The sequence below is a fragment of the Pseudoliparis swirei genome, chromosome 6 (assembly GCF_029220125.1).
Source record: "Pseudoliparis swirei isolate HS2019 ecotype Mariana Trench chromosome 6, NWPU_hadal_v1, whole genome shotgun sequence".
NCBI lineage: Eukaryota > Metazoa > Chordata > Actinopteri > Perciformes > Liparidae > Pseudoliparis > Pseudoliparis swirei.
The window spans coordinates 28,841,569-28,858,781 of NC_079393.1; the positions used below are offsets into that span (position 1 = coordinate 28,841,569).

The 17,213-nt window shown below is 49.5% G+C and overlaps 1 protein-coding gene across 1 annotated transcript in view; it reads right to left on the reverse strand.

Annotated features, from left to right (window-relative positions):
- Nucleotides 1-16,465, reverse strand: part of plcg2 (phospholipase C, gamma 2) — a 67,406-nt gene extending 50,941 nt beyond the window's left edge. Inside the window, exons 1-3 of the mRNA XM_056417349.1 lie at nucleotides 16,363-16,465; nucleotides 9,772-9,949; nucleotides 8,154-8,303 (exon numbers count right to left, since the gene is read on the reverse strand). Coding sequence (XP_056273324.1) covers nucleotides 8,154-8,303; nucleotides 9,772-9,949 — 328 coding nt within the window. The 5' untranslated portion in view covers nucleotides 16,363-16,465. The remainder of the gene's footprint in view (nucleotides 1-8,153; nucleotides 8,304-9,771; nucleotides 9,950-16,362) is intronic.
- Nucleotides 16,466-17,213: the final 748 nt, after the last annotated feature.

Consider the following 17,213-nt stretch of genomic DNA (forward strand, 5'->3'; position numbering starts at 1 on the left):
GCTAACTAGTGGGCTCTCACACAACGGGTCAGCTAACTAGTGGGGCTCTCACACAACGGGTCAGCTAACTAGTGGGGCTCTCACACAACGGGTCAGCTAACTAGTGGGGCTCTCACAACGGGTCAGCTAACTAGTGGGGCTCTCACACAACGGGTCAGCTAACTAGTGGCTCTCACACAGGGTCAGCTAACTAGTGGGGCTCTCTCACAACGGGTCAGCTAACTAGTGGGGCTCTCACACAACGGGTCAGCTAACTAGTGGGGCTCTCACACAACGGGTCAGCTAACTAGTGGGGCTCTCACAACGGGTCAGCTAACTAGTGGGGCTCTCACACAACGGGTCAGCTAACTAGTGGGGCTCTCACACAACGGGTCAGCTAACTAGTGGGGCTCTCACACAACGGGTCAGCTAACTAGTGGGGCTCTCACACAATGGGTCAGCTAACTAGTGGGGCTCTCACACAACGGGTCAGCTAACTAGTGGGGCTCTCACACAACGGGTCAGCTAACTAGTGGGGCTCTCACACAACGGGTCAGCTAACTAGTGGGGCTCTCACACAACGGGTCAGCTAACTAGTGGGGCTCTCACACAACGGGTCAGCTAACTAGTGGGGCTCTCACACAACGGGTCAGCTAACTAGTGGGGCTCTCACACAACGGGTCAGCTAACTAGTGGGGCTCTCACACAACGGGTCAGCTAACTAGTGGGGCTCTCACACAACGGGTCAGCTAACTAGTGGATCTCTCACACAACGGGTCAGCTAACTAGTGGGGCTCTCACATAACGGGTCAGCTAACTAGTGGGGCTCTCACACAACGGGTCAGCTAACTAGTGGGGCTCTCACCCAACGGGTCAGCTAACTAGTGGGGCTCTCACACAACGGGTCAGCTAACTAGTGGGGCTCTCACACAACGGGTCAGCTAACTAGTGGGGCTCTCACACAACGGGTCAGCTAACTAGTGGGGCTCTCACACAACGGGTCAGCTAACTAGTGGGGCTCTCACACAACGGGTCAGCTAACTAGTGGGGCTCTCACACAACGGGTCAGCTAACTAGTGGGGCTCTCACACAACGGGTCAGCTAACTAGTGGGGCTCTCACACAACGGGTCAGCTAACTAGTGGGGCTCTCACACAACGGGTCAGCTAACTAGTGGGGCTCTCACAACGGGTCAGCTAACTAGTGGGGCTCTCACACAACGGGTCAGCTAACTAGCGGGGCTCTCACACAACGGGTCAGCTAACTAGTGGGGCTCTCACAACGGGTCAGCTAACTAGTGGGGCTCTCACAACGGGTCAGCTAACTAGTGGGGCTCTCACACAACGGGTCAGCTAACTAGTGGGGCTCTCACACAACGGGTCAGCTAACTAGTGGATCTCTCACACAACGGGTCAGCTAACTAGTGGGGCTCTCACACAACGGGTCAGCTAACTAGTGGGGCTCTCACACACGGGTCAGCTAACTAGTGGGGCTCTCACACAACGGGTCAGCTAACTAGTGGGGCTCTCACACAACGGGTCAGCTAACTAGCGGGGCTCTCACACAACGGGTCAGCTAACTAGTGGGGCTCTCACACAACGGGTCAGCTAACTAGTGGGGCTCTCACACAACGGGTCAGCTAACTAGTGGGGCTCTCACACAACGGGTCAGCTAACTAGTGGGGCTCTCACACAACGGGTCAGCTAACTAGTGGGGCTCTCACACAACAGGTCAGCTAACTAGTGGGGCTCTCACACAACGGGTCAGCTAACTAGTGGGGCTCTCACACAACGGGTCAGCTAACTAGTGGGGCTCTCACACAACGGGTCAGCTAACTAGTGGGGCTCTCACACAACGGGTCAGCTAACTAGTGGGGCTCTCACACAACGGGTCAGCTAACTAGTGGGGCTCTCACACAACGGGTCAGCTAACTAGTGGGGCTCTCACACAACGGGTCAGCTAACTAGTGGGGCTCTCACACAACGGGTCAGCTAACTAGTGGGGCTCTCACACAACGGGTCAGCTAACTAGTGGGGCTCTCACACAACGGGTCAGCTAACTAGTGGGGCTCTCACACAACGGGTCAGCTAACTAGTGGGGCTCTCACACAACGGGTCAGCTAACTAGTGGGGCTCTCACACAACGGGTCAGCTAACTAGTGGGGCTCTCACACAACGGGTCAGCTAACTAGTGGGGCTCTCACACAACGGGTCAGCTAACTAGTGGGGCTCTCACACAACGGGTCAGCTAACTAGTGGGGCTCTCACAACGGGTCAGCTAACTAGTGGGGCTCTCACACAACGGGTCAGCTAACTAGTGGGGCTCTCACACAACGGGTCAGCTAACTAGTGGGGCTCTCACACAACGGGTCAGCTAACTAGTGGGGCTCTCACAACGGGTCAGCTAACTAGTGGGGCTCTCACAACGGGTCAGCTAACTAGTGGGGCTCTCACACAACGGGTCAGCTAACTAGTGGGGCTCTCACACAGGTCAGCTAACTAGTGGGGCTCTCACACAACGGGTCAGCTAACTAGTGGGGCTCTCACACAACGGGTCAGCTAACTAGTGGGGCTCTCACACAACGGGTCAGCTAACTAGTGGGGCTCTCACACAACGGGTCAGCTAACTAGTGGATCTCTCACACAACGGGTCAGCTAACTAGTGGGGCTCTCACACAACGGGTCAGCTAACTAGTGGATCTCTCACACAACGGGTCAGCTAACTAGTGGGGCTCTCACACAACGGGTCAGCTAACTAGTGGGGCTCTCACACAACGGGTCAGCTAACTAGTGGGGCTCTCACACAACGGGTCAGCTAACTAGTGGGGCTCTCACACAACGGGTCAGCTAACTAGTGGGGCTCTCACACAACGGGTCAGCTAACTAGTGGGGCTCTCACACAACGGGTCAGCTAACTAGTGGGGCTCTCACAACGGGGCAGCTAACTCCTGGGGCATTCTCACAACGGGTCAGCTAACTAGTGGGGCTCTCACACAACGGGTCAGCTAACTAGTGGGGCTCTCACACAACGGGTCAGCTAACTAGTGGATCTCTCACACAACGGGTCAGCTAACTAGTGGGGCTCTCACACAACGGGTCAGCTAACTAGTGGGGCTCTCACACAACGGGTCAGCTAACTAGTGGGGCTCTCACACACGGGTCAGCTAACTAGTGGGGCTCTCACACAACGGGTCAGCTAACTAGTGGGGCTCTCACACAACGGGTCAGCTAACTAGTGGGGCTCTCACACAACGGGTCAGCTAACTAGTGGGGCTCTCACACAACGGGTCAGCTAACTAGTGGGGCTCTCACACAACGGGTCAGCTAACTAGTGGGGCTCTCACACAACGGGTCAGCTAACTAGTGGATCTCTCACACAACGGGTCAGCTAACTAGTGGGGCTCTCACACAACGGGTCAGCTAACTAGTGGGGCTCTCACACAACGGGTCAGCTAACTAGTGGGGCTCTCACACAACGGGTCAGCTAACTAGTGGGGCTCTCACACAACGGGTCAGCTAACTAGTGGGGCTCTCACACAACGGGTCAGCTAACTAGTGGGGCTCTCACACAACGGGTCAGCTAACTAGTGGGGCTCTCACAACGGGTCAGCTAACTAGTGGGGCTCACACAACGGGTCAGCTAACTAGTGGGCTCTCACACAACGGGTCAGCTAACTAGTGGGGCTCTCACACAACAGGTCAGCTAACTAGTGGGCTCTCACACAACGGGTCAGCTAACTAGTGGGGCTCTCACAACGGGTCAGCTAACTAGTGGGGCTCTCACACAACGGGTCAGCTAACTAGTGGGGCTCTCACACAACGGGTCAGCTAACTAGTGGGGCTCTCACACAACGGGTCAGCTAACTAGTGGGGCTCTCACACAACGGGTCAGCTAACTAGTGGGGCTCTCACACAACGGGTCAGCTAACTAGTGGGGCTCTCACACAACGGGTCAGCTAACTAGTGGGGCTCTCTCATAACGGGTCAGCTAACTAGTGGGGCTCTCACACACGGGTCAGCTAACTAGTGGGGCTCTCACACAACGGGTCAGCTAACTAGTGGGGCTCTCACACAACGGGTCAGCTAACTAGTGGGGCTCTCACACAACGGGTCAGCTAACTAGTGGGGCTCTCACAACGGGTCAGCTAACTAGCGGGGCTCTCACACAACGGGTCAGCTAACTAGTGGGGCTCTCACACAACGGGTCAGCTAACTAGTGGGGCTCTCTCATAACGGGTCAGCTAACTAGTGGGTCTCTCACACAACGGGTCAGCTAACTAGTGGGGCTCTCACACAACGGGTCAGCTAACTAGTGGGGCTCTCACAACGGGTCAGCTAACTAGTGGGGCTCTCACACAACAGGTCAGCTAACTAGTGGGGCTCTCACAACGGGTCAGCTAACTAGTGGGGCTCTCACACAACGGGTCAGCTAACTAGTGGGGCTCTCACAACGGGTCAGCTAACTAGTGGGGCTCTCACAACGGGTCAGCTAACTAGTGGGGCTCTCACACAACGGGTCAGCTAACTAGTGGGGCTCTCACACAACGGGTCAGCTAACTAGTGGGGCTCTCACACAACGGGTCAGCTAACTAGTGGGGCTCTCACACAACAGGTCAGCTAACTAGTGGGGCTCTCACAACGGGTCAGCTAACTAGTGGGGCTCTCACAACGGGTCAGCTAACTAGTGGGGCTATCACATAACGGGTCAGCTAACTAGTGGGGCTCTCACACAACGGGTCAGCTAACTAGTGGGGCTCTCACACAACGGGTCAGCTAACTAGTGGGGCTCTCACAACGGGTCAGCTAACTAGTGGGGCTCTCACAACGGGTCAGCTAACTAGTGGGCTCTCACACAACGGGTCAGCTAACTAGTGGGGCTCTCACACAACGGGTCAGCTAACTAGTGGGGCTCTCACACAACGGGTCAGCTAACTAGTGGGGCTCTCACACAACGGGTCAGCTAACTAGTGGGGCTCTCACACAACGGGTCAGCTAACTAGTGGGGCTCTCACACAACGGGTCAGCTAACTAGTGGGCTCTCACACAACGGGTCAGCTAACTAGTGGGGCTCTCACACAACGGGTCAGCTAACTAGTGGGGCTCTCACACAACGGGTCAGCTAACTAGTGGGGCTCTCACACAACGGGTCAGCTAACTAGTGGGGCTCTCACACAACGGGTCAGCTAACTAGTGGGCTCTCACACAACGGGTCAGCTAACTAGTGGGGCTCTCACACAACGGGTCAGCTAACTAGTGGGGCTCTCACACAACGGGTCAGCTAACTAGTGGGGCTCTCACACAACGGGTCAGCTAACTAGTGGGGCTCTCACACAACGGGTCAGCTAACTAGTGGGGCTCTCACACAACGGGTCAGCTAACTAGTGGGGCTCTCACACAACGGGTCAGCTAACTAGTGGGGCTCTCACAACGGGTCAGCTAACTAGTGGGGCTCTCACACAACGGGTCAGCTAACTAGTGGGGCTCTCACACAACGGGTCAGCTAACTAGTGGGGCTCTCACACAACGGGTCAGCTAACTAGTGGGGCTCTCACACGGGTCAGCTAACTAGTGGGGCTCTCACACAACGGGTCAGCTAACTAGTGGGGCTCTCACACAACGGGTCAGCTAACTAGTGGGGCTCTCACACAACGGGTCAGCTAACTAGTGGGCTCTCACACAACGGGTCAGCTAACTAGCGGGGCTCTCTCCTAACGGGTCAGCTAACTAGTGGGGCTCTCACACAACGGGTCAGCTAACTAGTGGGGCTCTCACACAACGGGTCAGCTAACTAGTGGGGCTCTCACACAACGGGTCAGCTAACTAGTGGGGCTCTCACACAACGGGTCAGCTAACTAGTGGGGCTCTCACACAACGGGTCAGCTAACTAGTGGGGCTCTCACACAACGGGTCAGCTAACTAGTGGGGCTCTCACACAACGGGTCAGCTAACTAGTGGGGCTCTCACACAACGGGTCAGCTAACTAGTGGGGCTCTCACACAACAGGTCAGCTAACTAGTGGATCTCTCACACAACGGGTCAGCTAACTAGTGGGGCTCTCACAACGGGTCAGCTAACTAGTGGGGCTCTCACACAACGGGTCAGCTAACTAGTGGGGCTCTCACACAACGGGTCAGCTAACTAGTGGGGCTCTCACACAACGGGTCAGCTAACTAGTGGGGCTCTCACACAACGGGTCAGCTAACTAGTGGGGCTCTCACACAACGGGTCAGCTAACTAGTGGGGCTCTCACACAACGGGTCAGCTAACTAGTGGGGCTCTCACACAACGGGTCAGCTAACTAGTGGGGCTCTCACACAACGGGTCAGCTAACTAGTGGGGCTCTCACACAACGGGTCAGCTAACTAGTGGGGCTCTCACACAACGGGTCAGCTAACTAGTGGGGCTCTCACACAACGGGTCAGCTAACTAGTGGGGCTCTCACACAACGGGTCAGCTAACTAGTGGGGCTCTCACACAACGGGTCAGCTAACTAGCGGGGCTCTCACACAACGGGTCAGCTAACTAGTGGGGCTCTCACACAACGGGTCAGCTAACTAGTGGGGCTCTCACACAACGGGTCAGCTAACTAGTGGGGCTCTCACACAACGGGTCAGCTAACTAGTGGGGCTCTCACACAATGGGTCAGCTAACTAGTGGGGCTCTCACACAACGGGTCAGCTAACTAGTGGGGCTCTCACAACGGGTCAGCTAACTAGTGGGGCTCTCACACAACGGGTCAGCTAACTAGTGGGGCTCTCACACAACGGGTCAGCTAACTAGTGGGGCTCTCACACAACGGGTCAGCTAACTAGTGGGCTCTCACAACGGGTCAGCTAACTAGTGGGGCTCTCACACAACGGGTCAGCTAACTAGTGGGGCTCTCACACAACGGGTCAGCTAACTAGTGGGGCTCTCACACAACGGGTCAGCTAACTAGTGGGGCTCTCACACAACGGGTCAGCTAACTAGTGTGGCTCTCACACAACGGGTCAGCTAACTAGTGGGGCTCTCACACAACGGGTCAGCTAACTAGTGGGGCTCTCACACAACGGGTCAGCTAACTAGTGGGGCTCTCACAACGGGTCAGCTAACTAGTGGATCTCTCACAACGGGTCAGCTAACTAGCGGGGCTCTCACAGAACGGGTCAGCTAACTAGCGGGGCTCTCACACAACGGGTCAGCTAACTAGTGGGCTCTCACAACGGGTCAGCTAACTAGTGGGGCTCTCACAACGGGTCAGCTAACTAGTGGGGCTCTCACACAACGGGTCAGCTAACTAGTGGGGCTCTCACACAACGGGTCAGCTAACTAGTGGGGCTCTCACAACGGGTCAGCTAACTAGTGGGGCTCTCACATAACGGGTCAGCTAACTAGTGGGGCTCTCACACAACGGGTCAGCTAACTAGTCGGGCTCTCACACAACGGGTCAGCTAACTAGTGGGGCTCTCACAACGGGTCAGCTAACTAGTGGGGCTCTCACACAACGGGTCAGCTAACTAGTGGGGCTCTCACACAACGGGTCAGCTAACTAGTGGGGCTCTCACACAACGGGTCAGCTAACTAGTGGGGCTCTCACACACGGGTCAGCTAACTAGTGGGGCTCTCACACAACGGGTCAGCTAACTAGTGGGGCTCTCACATAACGGGTCAGCTAACTAGTGGGGCTCTCTCATAACGGGTCAGCTAACTAGTGGATCTCTCACACAACGGGTCAGCTAACTAGTGGATCTCTCACACAACGGGTCAGCTAACTAGTGGGGCTCTCACACAACGGGTCAGCTAACTAGCGGGGCTCTCACACAACGGGTCAGCTAACTAGTGGGGCTCTCACAACGGGTCAGCTAACTAGTGGATCTCTCACAACGGGTCAGCTAACTAGTGGGGCTCTCACACAACGGGTCAGCTAACTAGTGGGGCTCTCACACAACGGGTCAGCTAACTAGTGGGGCTCTCACACAATGGGTCAGCTAACTAGTGGATCTCTCACACAACGGGTCAGCTAACTAGTGGGGCTCTCACACAACGGGTCAGCTAACTAGTGGGGCTCTCACACAACGGGTCAGCTAACTAGTGGATCTCTCACACAACCGGTCAGCTAACTAGTGGGGCTCTCACACAACGGGTCAGCTAACTAGCTCACAGCAAAGCAAGGAGGACACATGAGTGAAGCGCTCACCTCCCAGACTCAGGGTGTTGAGGACGAACTGGGAGCCGTACAGGATGGTGAAGCAGGTGTTCTCATCGTGTTTGTCCTTCCCATCTTTAAAGCGCTCAAAGTCCTTGGAGTTCCTCCCTGGACGGACCTCTCTGATCTCAAACACGTCCACTGAAACACAGCAGATACATGTGAACATCATGGTTCATATGTACAGGTCACCAGAACCGCTGCAACCTTTGTATGTATTACTCATGTCTGTCATTATTTTATATTCTACTGAAAACTCGTACAAAGTTTTAACAGTGTGCCCACCTGAGAACACGTTAGCATGTAGCTAGCATGTGCTATCAATGGACCCCAAGCCATAGGAAGCAGCCTTGCTGATAGGACCCGGGTCCTATCAGCAAGGCGCACGTTCAGTAGCCGGGATTCATTCAGTGGACATGAATGTGGATATAAATCATTTAAAATTAAATACATTTGAAGGTGTCTGTTTTTACTGAGCTTTGTAAAGTTTATTAACCCCAAGCATCTTACAGTCCTGCACACTGGGCCAGAGGCGTCGTTAGGCCTGTTTTAGGTTTTAGGCCCGTTTTAGGCCTGATTTAGACTTGTTTTAGGTCTCTTTTTGGCCTGTTTCAGGTCTGTTTTATGCCTGTTTTAAGTCTAATTTAGGCCAGTTTTAAGCCTGTTTTATGCCCATTTTAGGCCTGAATTATGCCTGTTTTAGGCCTGATTTAGGCCTGTTTTAAGTGTTGTAAGAAAACAATGAAACAATGGATATAAAACAATGGATATAAAACAATGGATATGAAAGAATTGATATGAAACAATGGATATAAAACAATGGATATAAAAGAATTGATATGAAACAATGGATTTGAAACAATGGATATGAAACAATAGATTTAAAACAATGGATATAATACAATGGATATAAAACAATGGATATAATACAATGGATATAAAACAATGGATATGAAACAATAGATTTAAAACAATGGATATAATACAATGGATATAAAACAATGGATATGAAACAATAGATTTAAAACAATGGATATAATACAATGGATATAAAACAATGGATATGAAACAATGGATATGAAACAATGGATATCCGGGACCCCAAAACAAATTGTAAACATATCCTGACATCCCTCTCCCCTTGGGGCTGAGCCCCCCCTTTCTTTGAATCCTACAAACGCCCCTGACTGGCGCCACCTTATCGACCTGAAACCTTTCCACCTTCTGACTTGAGTTCGACCAATCAGACGCTCCGGGGTGTTCCAGAACTCAGACACAGTGCACATGGCCTTTAGAAGAGCTTCTCTCTTCATATGAAAGCATGACTGTGAGCAAGAGACAACTGGGACCCTCTCATAAACAAATATTGCTGTATAGCATTATTAGAGGACAAGAGATGGATGTAGGAGAAATCGAGACCCACAAATAGACAAAGTAGTCCAATAAACCCCAAAATGTGTATTTTGGATCTTTCCTTTCAACTCGTCTGAAAGACGACGAAGTATCCCACATCTCAAAATTGACCAGTGCATGAATAAACCAATATGTTAGCTCCTCTCATGGTGAAAAGATGTTCCTGAGTTTGATGAGCCATCATGAATATACTCACAGACGCCATCGGTCTTGTCCGCGGTGCGCGTCCACGCCACCTGCCGGGTCTCCGTGATGACCTGCACGGTGAGCCGCTCCGCCTTCTGGCGGAACACCGTCATGACCACGCCCGTCTCCAGGTCACGCTTGATCATCATCTTCTTGTACTCCGTCATCTCGCCCTGCTGACGAGCCATCTGCAGGTGTTAGATAGGTGTCAGATAGGTGTCAGATAGAAGTCAGATAGGTGTCAGATAGGGGTCAGATAGAAGTCAGATAGGTGTCAGATAGGGGTCAGATAGAGGTCAGATAGGTGTCAGATAGGTGTCAGATAGGTGTCAGATAGGTGTCAGATAGAAGTCAGATATAAGTCAGATAGGTGTCAGATAGGGGTCAGATAGAGGTCAGATAGGTGTCAGATAGGGGTCAGATAGAAGTCAGATAGAGGTCAGATAGGTGTCAGATATAGGTCAGATAGAGGTCAGATAGGTTTCAGATAGCGGTCAGATAGGTGTCAGATAGGGGTCAGATGAGGGTCAGATAGGTGGTTGGTGGTCATGATGATGGGGTGGCTTTGATTGGGGTGAAACTCACGTGGGTTTGATAAATAAAGCACATTTTCCCCTGACGTCTCAATATCTGATGTTTAACTTGCAAATGAGCCAAAAGATATCGAAACAACACTGGATTAAATCTGACGTGAACTATCAACAATGCACTGCGCAGAGTTCTCTCGTATGTTGGTAAAACCAGAAAGAGCCAATAAAGCCCATGAACTCATGCTCACCCTCTCCCTTTATATATAAAAGTGGTTTAAAGATATGTTTACACTTGTGCTCCAGAAAGAATTTATAAAAGCTAAAAGCGTAACATTATAAATAGATGCAGAGGAATTAATTGCTTAATATCAATAAATGTGAACATGTGTAAATATTAGGGCTGGGCAACGATTACAATTTTTAATCGCGATTAATCGCATTATTTGTCTGATTAATCGCATTTGTATATGCAAAATCCAATAATTAATTCAAAAGTAGTGTATAGCGCACTTCTATTTTAAATGTTCTGCCATATGAATGAAAGTGCCATAACATTTGTTGTCCCTGTTAGAGTGAGACACCAGAAAACACTTTCAGTGCAGTTTGTCAATTCCTAGAACTTGACACTTATTTTAAATGTTCTGCCATATGAACTAAAGTGCCATCAAATCTGTCAGGACATTGTCCAACGCAGTTATGCAGAGACACTGTGACAGAACGCTGGAGACTGTGAAGCAGGGACATGATCAAAGGCAGTCGTCTCGCAGCAGCGATCATCTCTGGTGCTCTATCTGCTCAGTGTGGTGACTTTGACACATTCCACTGCTGTGCAACTTCAGTAAAGTGTCCCTCGCATGTTTCAGCATCATGTGTCTCCTCTGTTTTCATCAGTCAGGGCGTGTGAATGCAGCGCCCACTTCTCATCAATATAATGCTCAGTAACTCCGAGGTCATTGTGGTGACCGAGTGATGTCCAGTAGGGTGACCAGATTTGAGTTTGTGAAAAAGAGGACACTTCGTCTCGGGGTGCTGGGATTAAACATCTCTCTTGTTCTGCCTGTTTTGTGATATACATGCCTAAAAGGTGCCGAATATTTCTAGACTGAAATAATATCGGCATTATAATTATTATAACTATGAGGATTTTTTAGTTGCCTATTTTGTGGAGCCCCCTCAGGACGTGGTGCCCTCCGCACAGCGCGTAGTGCGCTATGGGAGCGGCGGCGCTGGGAGGAGTTTATAGCACAAACAACAATGAACTAGTGGAGGCGGCGAGGTGCTCCGTGTTGCCAGATTGGAGATGGTAAAGTATCGTACCAAAGGCTCAAAATGGTTGTATTTGGAGGATAATTATCGTGTATCTGGCAACCCTGAGATCGGTCAACCAATGACTGTCCTATATACCGTCAGAGCTCACGTAAGAAGGTGGAACGTAAGGGAGATACCATTTCCAAAACTTGTAAGGGGTAAATACTAGTTTATGAAAACCCAGAGAAACACAAATATCCGACGAAGCAAAACCCGACGTTTTTGGAATCCCTGCCGGACGCATTTTTTAGGTCTCAAAGGCAGGACATGTCCGGGGAAAGAGGACGTCTGGTCCCCCGATGTCCAGTCGTCCCCAGAGAGCAACAGCACGTTGTGAAGCTGTCGCTTTGCAGTCCTCTCCTTTCCATACAACTCGTGTATTCTCCGTGTGATGTGTGTCTTGAGGGCGTCTCATACCTGTCGTCATTTGTTGAGATTCTCAAAATGTTTCTCAGACCGACGTCTTCCACAAGACTAACCGGCCTGCAGTCTGTAGCTCTCCACTTCGCTATGTCATTGGTTAGCTTCTCTTGCCTTGGTTGATCTCCTCCCTGCAGCGTCGTCTGCCGAAGCCTCGCTCGCACTGTGTGTTTGTTGTATGATTTGCTGGCATCAACGGTGTGTTTAGCATTTAAATGATATTTAAGACTGGAAGTACTCCGGTGATAAGACAATTCATCTTGGCAGTGGTTACATATGACTTTGTTTCTGTCGACTCCGCCGTCTTTAACCCTCCTGTTGCCTTAGGGTCATTTTGACCCGATTAAATATTTAACCCTCCCCCGCCTTTGGGTCATTTTGACCCGATTCAATGTTTCACCCTCCTGTTACCTTTATATTTACTAACATATTTTACCCTTTGGGTTCAATTTGACGCCAGCAATTGAAACCTCCAGAAAATTATTAGAATTAATATTGTTTTCCAAGTTTAAGTGTGAGGCACTTTATGTTTGTTTGTTGACTACCGAAAGAACACCGACATTAAACATTGAATGGGGTCAAATTAATCCTAAGGCGGCAGGAGGGTGTAATATTGATTCGGGTCAAATTGACCCTAAGGCAACACAAGGGTTAAGAACTTTAAATTGAAAATGGCCATTTAAAATCTCCGTACTCTTCTCCATGTTTGTTAAACCGCGAATTACTTTCTTTTCCGGTTCCGCAGCAATCAGTAGCAGACTTTTACAAAATAAAAGCCTGTGAGAAACAAACTTTTACAATAATAAAATAAATAATAAAACCTGCGTTAACACGCGATAAAATAATTGTCGGCGTTTATTAATTGATGCGTTAACGCAAGATTAACGCGTTAACGTGCCCAGCCCTAGTAAATATCCATTATCATGTCATCATCATTATCAACATTGCAGACAGAGCTAACAGTGCAAACAACGGTAACATTGCAGACAGAGATAACATTGCAAACAAAGGTAACATTATAGACAGAGCTAACTGTGCAAACAAAGGTAGCATTGCAGACAGAGATAACAGTGCAAACAAAGGTAACATTGCAGACAGAGATAACATTGCAAACAAAGGTAACATTATAGACAGAGCTAACTGTGCAAACAAAGGTAGCATTGCAGACAGAGATAACATTGCAAACAAAGGTAACATTATAGACAGAGCTAACTGTGCAAACAAAGGTAGCATTGCAGACAGAGATAACAGTGCAAACAAAGGTAACATTGCAGACAGAGATAACATTGCAAACAAAGGTAACATTATAGACAGAGCTAACTGTGCAAACAAAGGTAGCATTGCAGACAGAGATAACATTGCAAACAAAGGTAACATTATAGACAGAGCTAACTGTGCAAACAAAGGTAGCATTGCAGACAGAGATAACATTGCAAACAAAGGTAACATTATAGACAGAGCTAACTGTGCAAACAAAGGTAGCATTGCAGACAGAGATAACAGTGCAAACAAAGGTAACATTGCAGACAGAGATAACATTGCAAACAAAGGTAACATTATAGACAGAGCTAACTGTGCAAACAAAGGTAGCATTGCAGACAGAGATAACATTGCAAACAAAGGTAACATTATAGACAGAGCTAACTGTGCAAACAAAGGTAGCATTGCAGACAGAGATAACAGTGCAAACAACGGTAACATTGCAGACAGAGATAACATTGCAAACAAAGGTAACATTATAGACAGAGCTAACTGTGCAAACAAAGGTAGCATTGCAGACAGAGATAACATTGCAAACAAAGGTAACATTATAGACAGAGCTAACTGTGCAAACAAAGGTAGCATTGCAGACAGAGATAACAGTGCAAACAAAGGTAACATTGCAGACAGAGATAACATTGCAAACAAAGGTAACATTATAGACAGAGCTAACTGTGCAAACAAAGGTAGCATTGCAGACAGAGATAACATTGCAAACAAAGGTAACATTATAGACAGAGCTAACTGTGCAAACAAAGGTAGCATTGCAGACAGAGATAACAGTGCAAACAACGGTAACATTGCAGACAGAGATAACATTGCAAACAAAGGTAACATTGCTGACAGAGATAACAGTGCAAACAACAGTAACAGCGCATAATGAGATAACATTACAAACAAAGGTAACAGAGCAGACAGAGCTAACAGTGCAAACAAAGGTAACATTGCAGACAGAGATAACAGTGCAAACAACAGTAACCGCGCATAATGAGATAACAGTGCAAACAAATGTAACAGAGCAGACAGAGCTAACAGTGCAAACAAAGGTAGCATTGCAGACAGAGATAACAGTGCAAACAAAGGTAACTGCAGACATAGCTAACAGTGCAAACAAAGGTAACATTGCAGACAGAGATAACAGTGCAAACAACAGTAACCACGCATAATGAGATAACAGTGTAAACAAAGGTAACAGAGCAGACAGAGATAACAGTGCAAACAACAGTAACCGCGCATAATGAGATAACAGTGCAAACAAATGTAACAGAGCAGACAGAGATAACAGTGCAAACAACGGTAACCGCGCATCATGAGATAACAGTGCAAACAAAGATAACAGTGCAAACAACGGCGCTAACGTTGTTAACCTGGGGTGTTCTACTTTACACGGAGTGGGTGTTTCGCACTAGGGCCCATGGAGTGCTTTGTTAAATTTAGGATAATTTAGACACGCAACACATTCAATATAATGAACCAGCCTGAGGCTTTAAGGCCACGTCTCAGTGCTGGATGCTGGATACGCTGCAGGCCCGCTCTCGTCCACAGACCACAACTCACTTTGAAACCAAACTCTTCTTCACTGGAGTCAACTGGGGCGGAAAGCCAACAGGAAGCAGAATCCCAGCAGAGCGTTTCCCCAGTGTGACCATGACTAAGACTCAATGCTAACTGGATGCTTGATGGTAACACTAACAACCTTACCGTCAGCACACTACCTCCAAGCCCGCTCTACTTTTGAACCACGCTGCTTCTGTCCAAGAAAGAGACTCAGATTGTAAGCTGTAATACATATGTATCTAAACATCAGAATATGTGGCCCACCTTTATTAAGGGAGCTAAAAAATGTGTATTGACGCTCAAATAGATTAAACAAACTTCTCGACACATGTCAGAACTAGGGCTGCAACAACGAATCGATAAAATCGATAAAAATCGATTATTAAAATAGTTGGCAACGAATTTCATAATCGATTCGTTGTGTCGCGCGATTATTACAGCGCTCAATAAGTCGCGGAGTATAAACAAAGTTGAGTTGAGCGCAGAGCGGCGCAGGAGAAACCAGAGCGAGACCATTAGGGCCATCCAGACCATTAGGGCCATCCAAACCATTAGGGCCATCCAGACCATCAAGACCATTAGAGCCATCAAGACCAACAAGACCAATAAGACCATCATGACTTAGATCATGATAGATCCAAGAGTGACAGTGAAGGCAGCAAACCGCCAGAAAAGCAGACAGACAGAGAGACAGTAAGAGAGAGAGAGACAGAGAGACAGACAGAGAGAGAGAGAGAGAGACAGACAGAGAGAGACAGAGAGAGAGAGACAGAGAGACAGACAGAGAGAGAGAGACAGAGAGACAGACAGACAGAGAGACAGTAAGACAGACAGACAGACAGAGAGAGACAGACAGAGAGACAGAGAGGCAGACAGAGAGACAGACAGAGAGACAGACAGAGAGAGAGACAGAGAGACAGACACCTGCTTTGAGCTGGGTCCACTCCTCTGAAGCCCAGCAGATGAGGAGCTGTAGAAGCGGAAATCCTTCTCCGTACCGTCAGTAGCTCGGTAATGTACCATCAGTAGATCGGTAACGGACCGTCAGTAGATCGGTAACGGACCGTCAGTAGCTCGGTTACATACCGTCAGTGGCTCGGTTACATACCGTCAGTGGCTCGGTTACATACCGTCAGTGGATCGGTAACGGACCATCAGTAGATCGGTAACGGACCGTCAGTGGATCGGTAACGTACCGCCAGTAGCTCGGTAACGGACCGTCAGTAGCTCAGTAACGGACCGTCAGTAGCTCGGTAACGGACCGTCAGTAGCTCGGTAACATACCGTCAGTAGCTCGGTAACGGACCGTCAGTAGCTCGGTAACATACCGTCAGTAGCTCAGTAACGGACCGTCAGTAGCTCGGTAACGGACCGTCAGTAGCGCGGTTACATACCGTCAGTAGCTCGGTAACGGACCGTCAGTAGCGCGGTAACATACCATCAGTAGCTCGGTAACGGACCGTCAGTAGCTCGGTAACATACCGTCAGTAGCTCGGTTACATACCGTTAGTGGCTCGGTTACATACCGTCAGTAGCTCGGTTCTGTTCTCCAGACGTCGTCTCTATCTGCTCATGGTGTTCAGGGCGCGAGGCTGGGAGAGGATGTGGAGCGTTGACAACAAGAACCGAACAAACAAAGCAGGCCGCCTCCACACGGCCACTTCCTCTATCTGCGCGGACGAGGAAGTAAAAGTGCACTTGCGTTACAGGCAGAGCACACAAGTTGTAAAGAAGGACCGGAAGTGAGGACGGTATCTATGCAAACGAGAGAGCGAGAGAGGGCTCTTGAGCCGCCACGGAGCCTCACAGGGGCCTCACAGGGGCCTCACAGGGGCCTCAGTCGGCTCTGTGAGTTCTCCAGAAGCTGCGCATCGTAAAGACCTCAAGGAACTGTGCAGGTGGTCGTCAAACTGCGGTGCGAGGACTCCTGCTGGTCCGTTACAGGTGGTCCAGAAGGGCCCGCGCTGCTGAGCATGTTCCCATGGACTTGAAACCATCCTCTCAAGGTCTAAATGAACCAACGCAATAAGTGAGAAGCAGCATGTGTGTTTACTCCTATCTGTCGTCGGGGCTGGAGGAAGTACTCACATCCTACACTTCAGGAAAAGTGCCACAGTTAAATAAATGATGGACTCCAAAAGTGCAAAAGTTGTGTTATCATTCTGTGCTAAAGTAAAAGTAGTAGTATCATGGATGGGTTATTGAACAGGCCTCCTGGGCACAGGGCTGGGCCCACCGTGTCACAGGGTCCCCCTTCCTGTCACCAGCAACATGTCACTCAAGATTCATAACGAAACAACTACAAAGAGACAAAAAACAATGACAAAGAGACAAAAAACAACTACAAAAATACACAAAACAACTACAAAAATACACA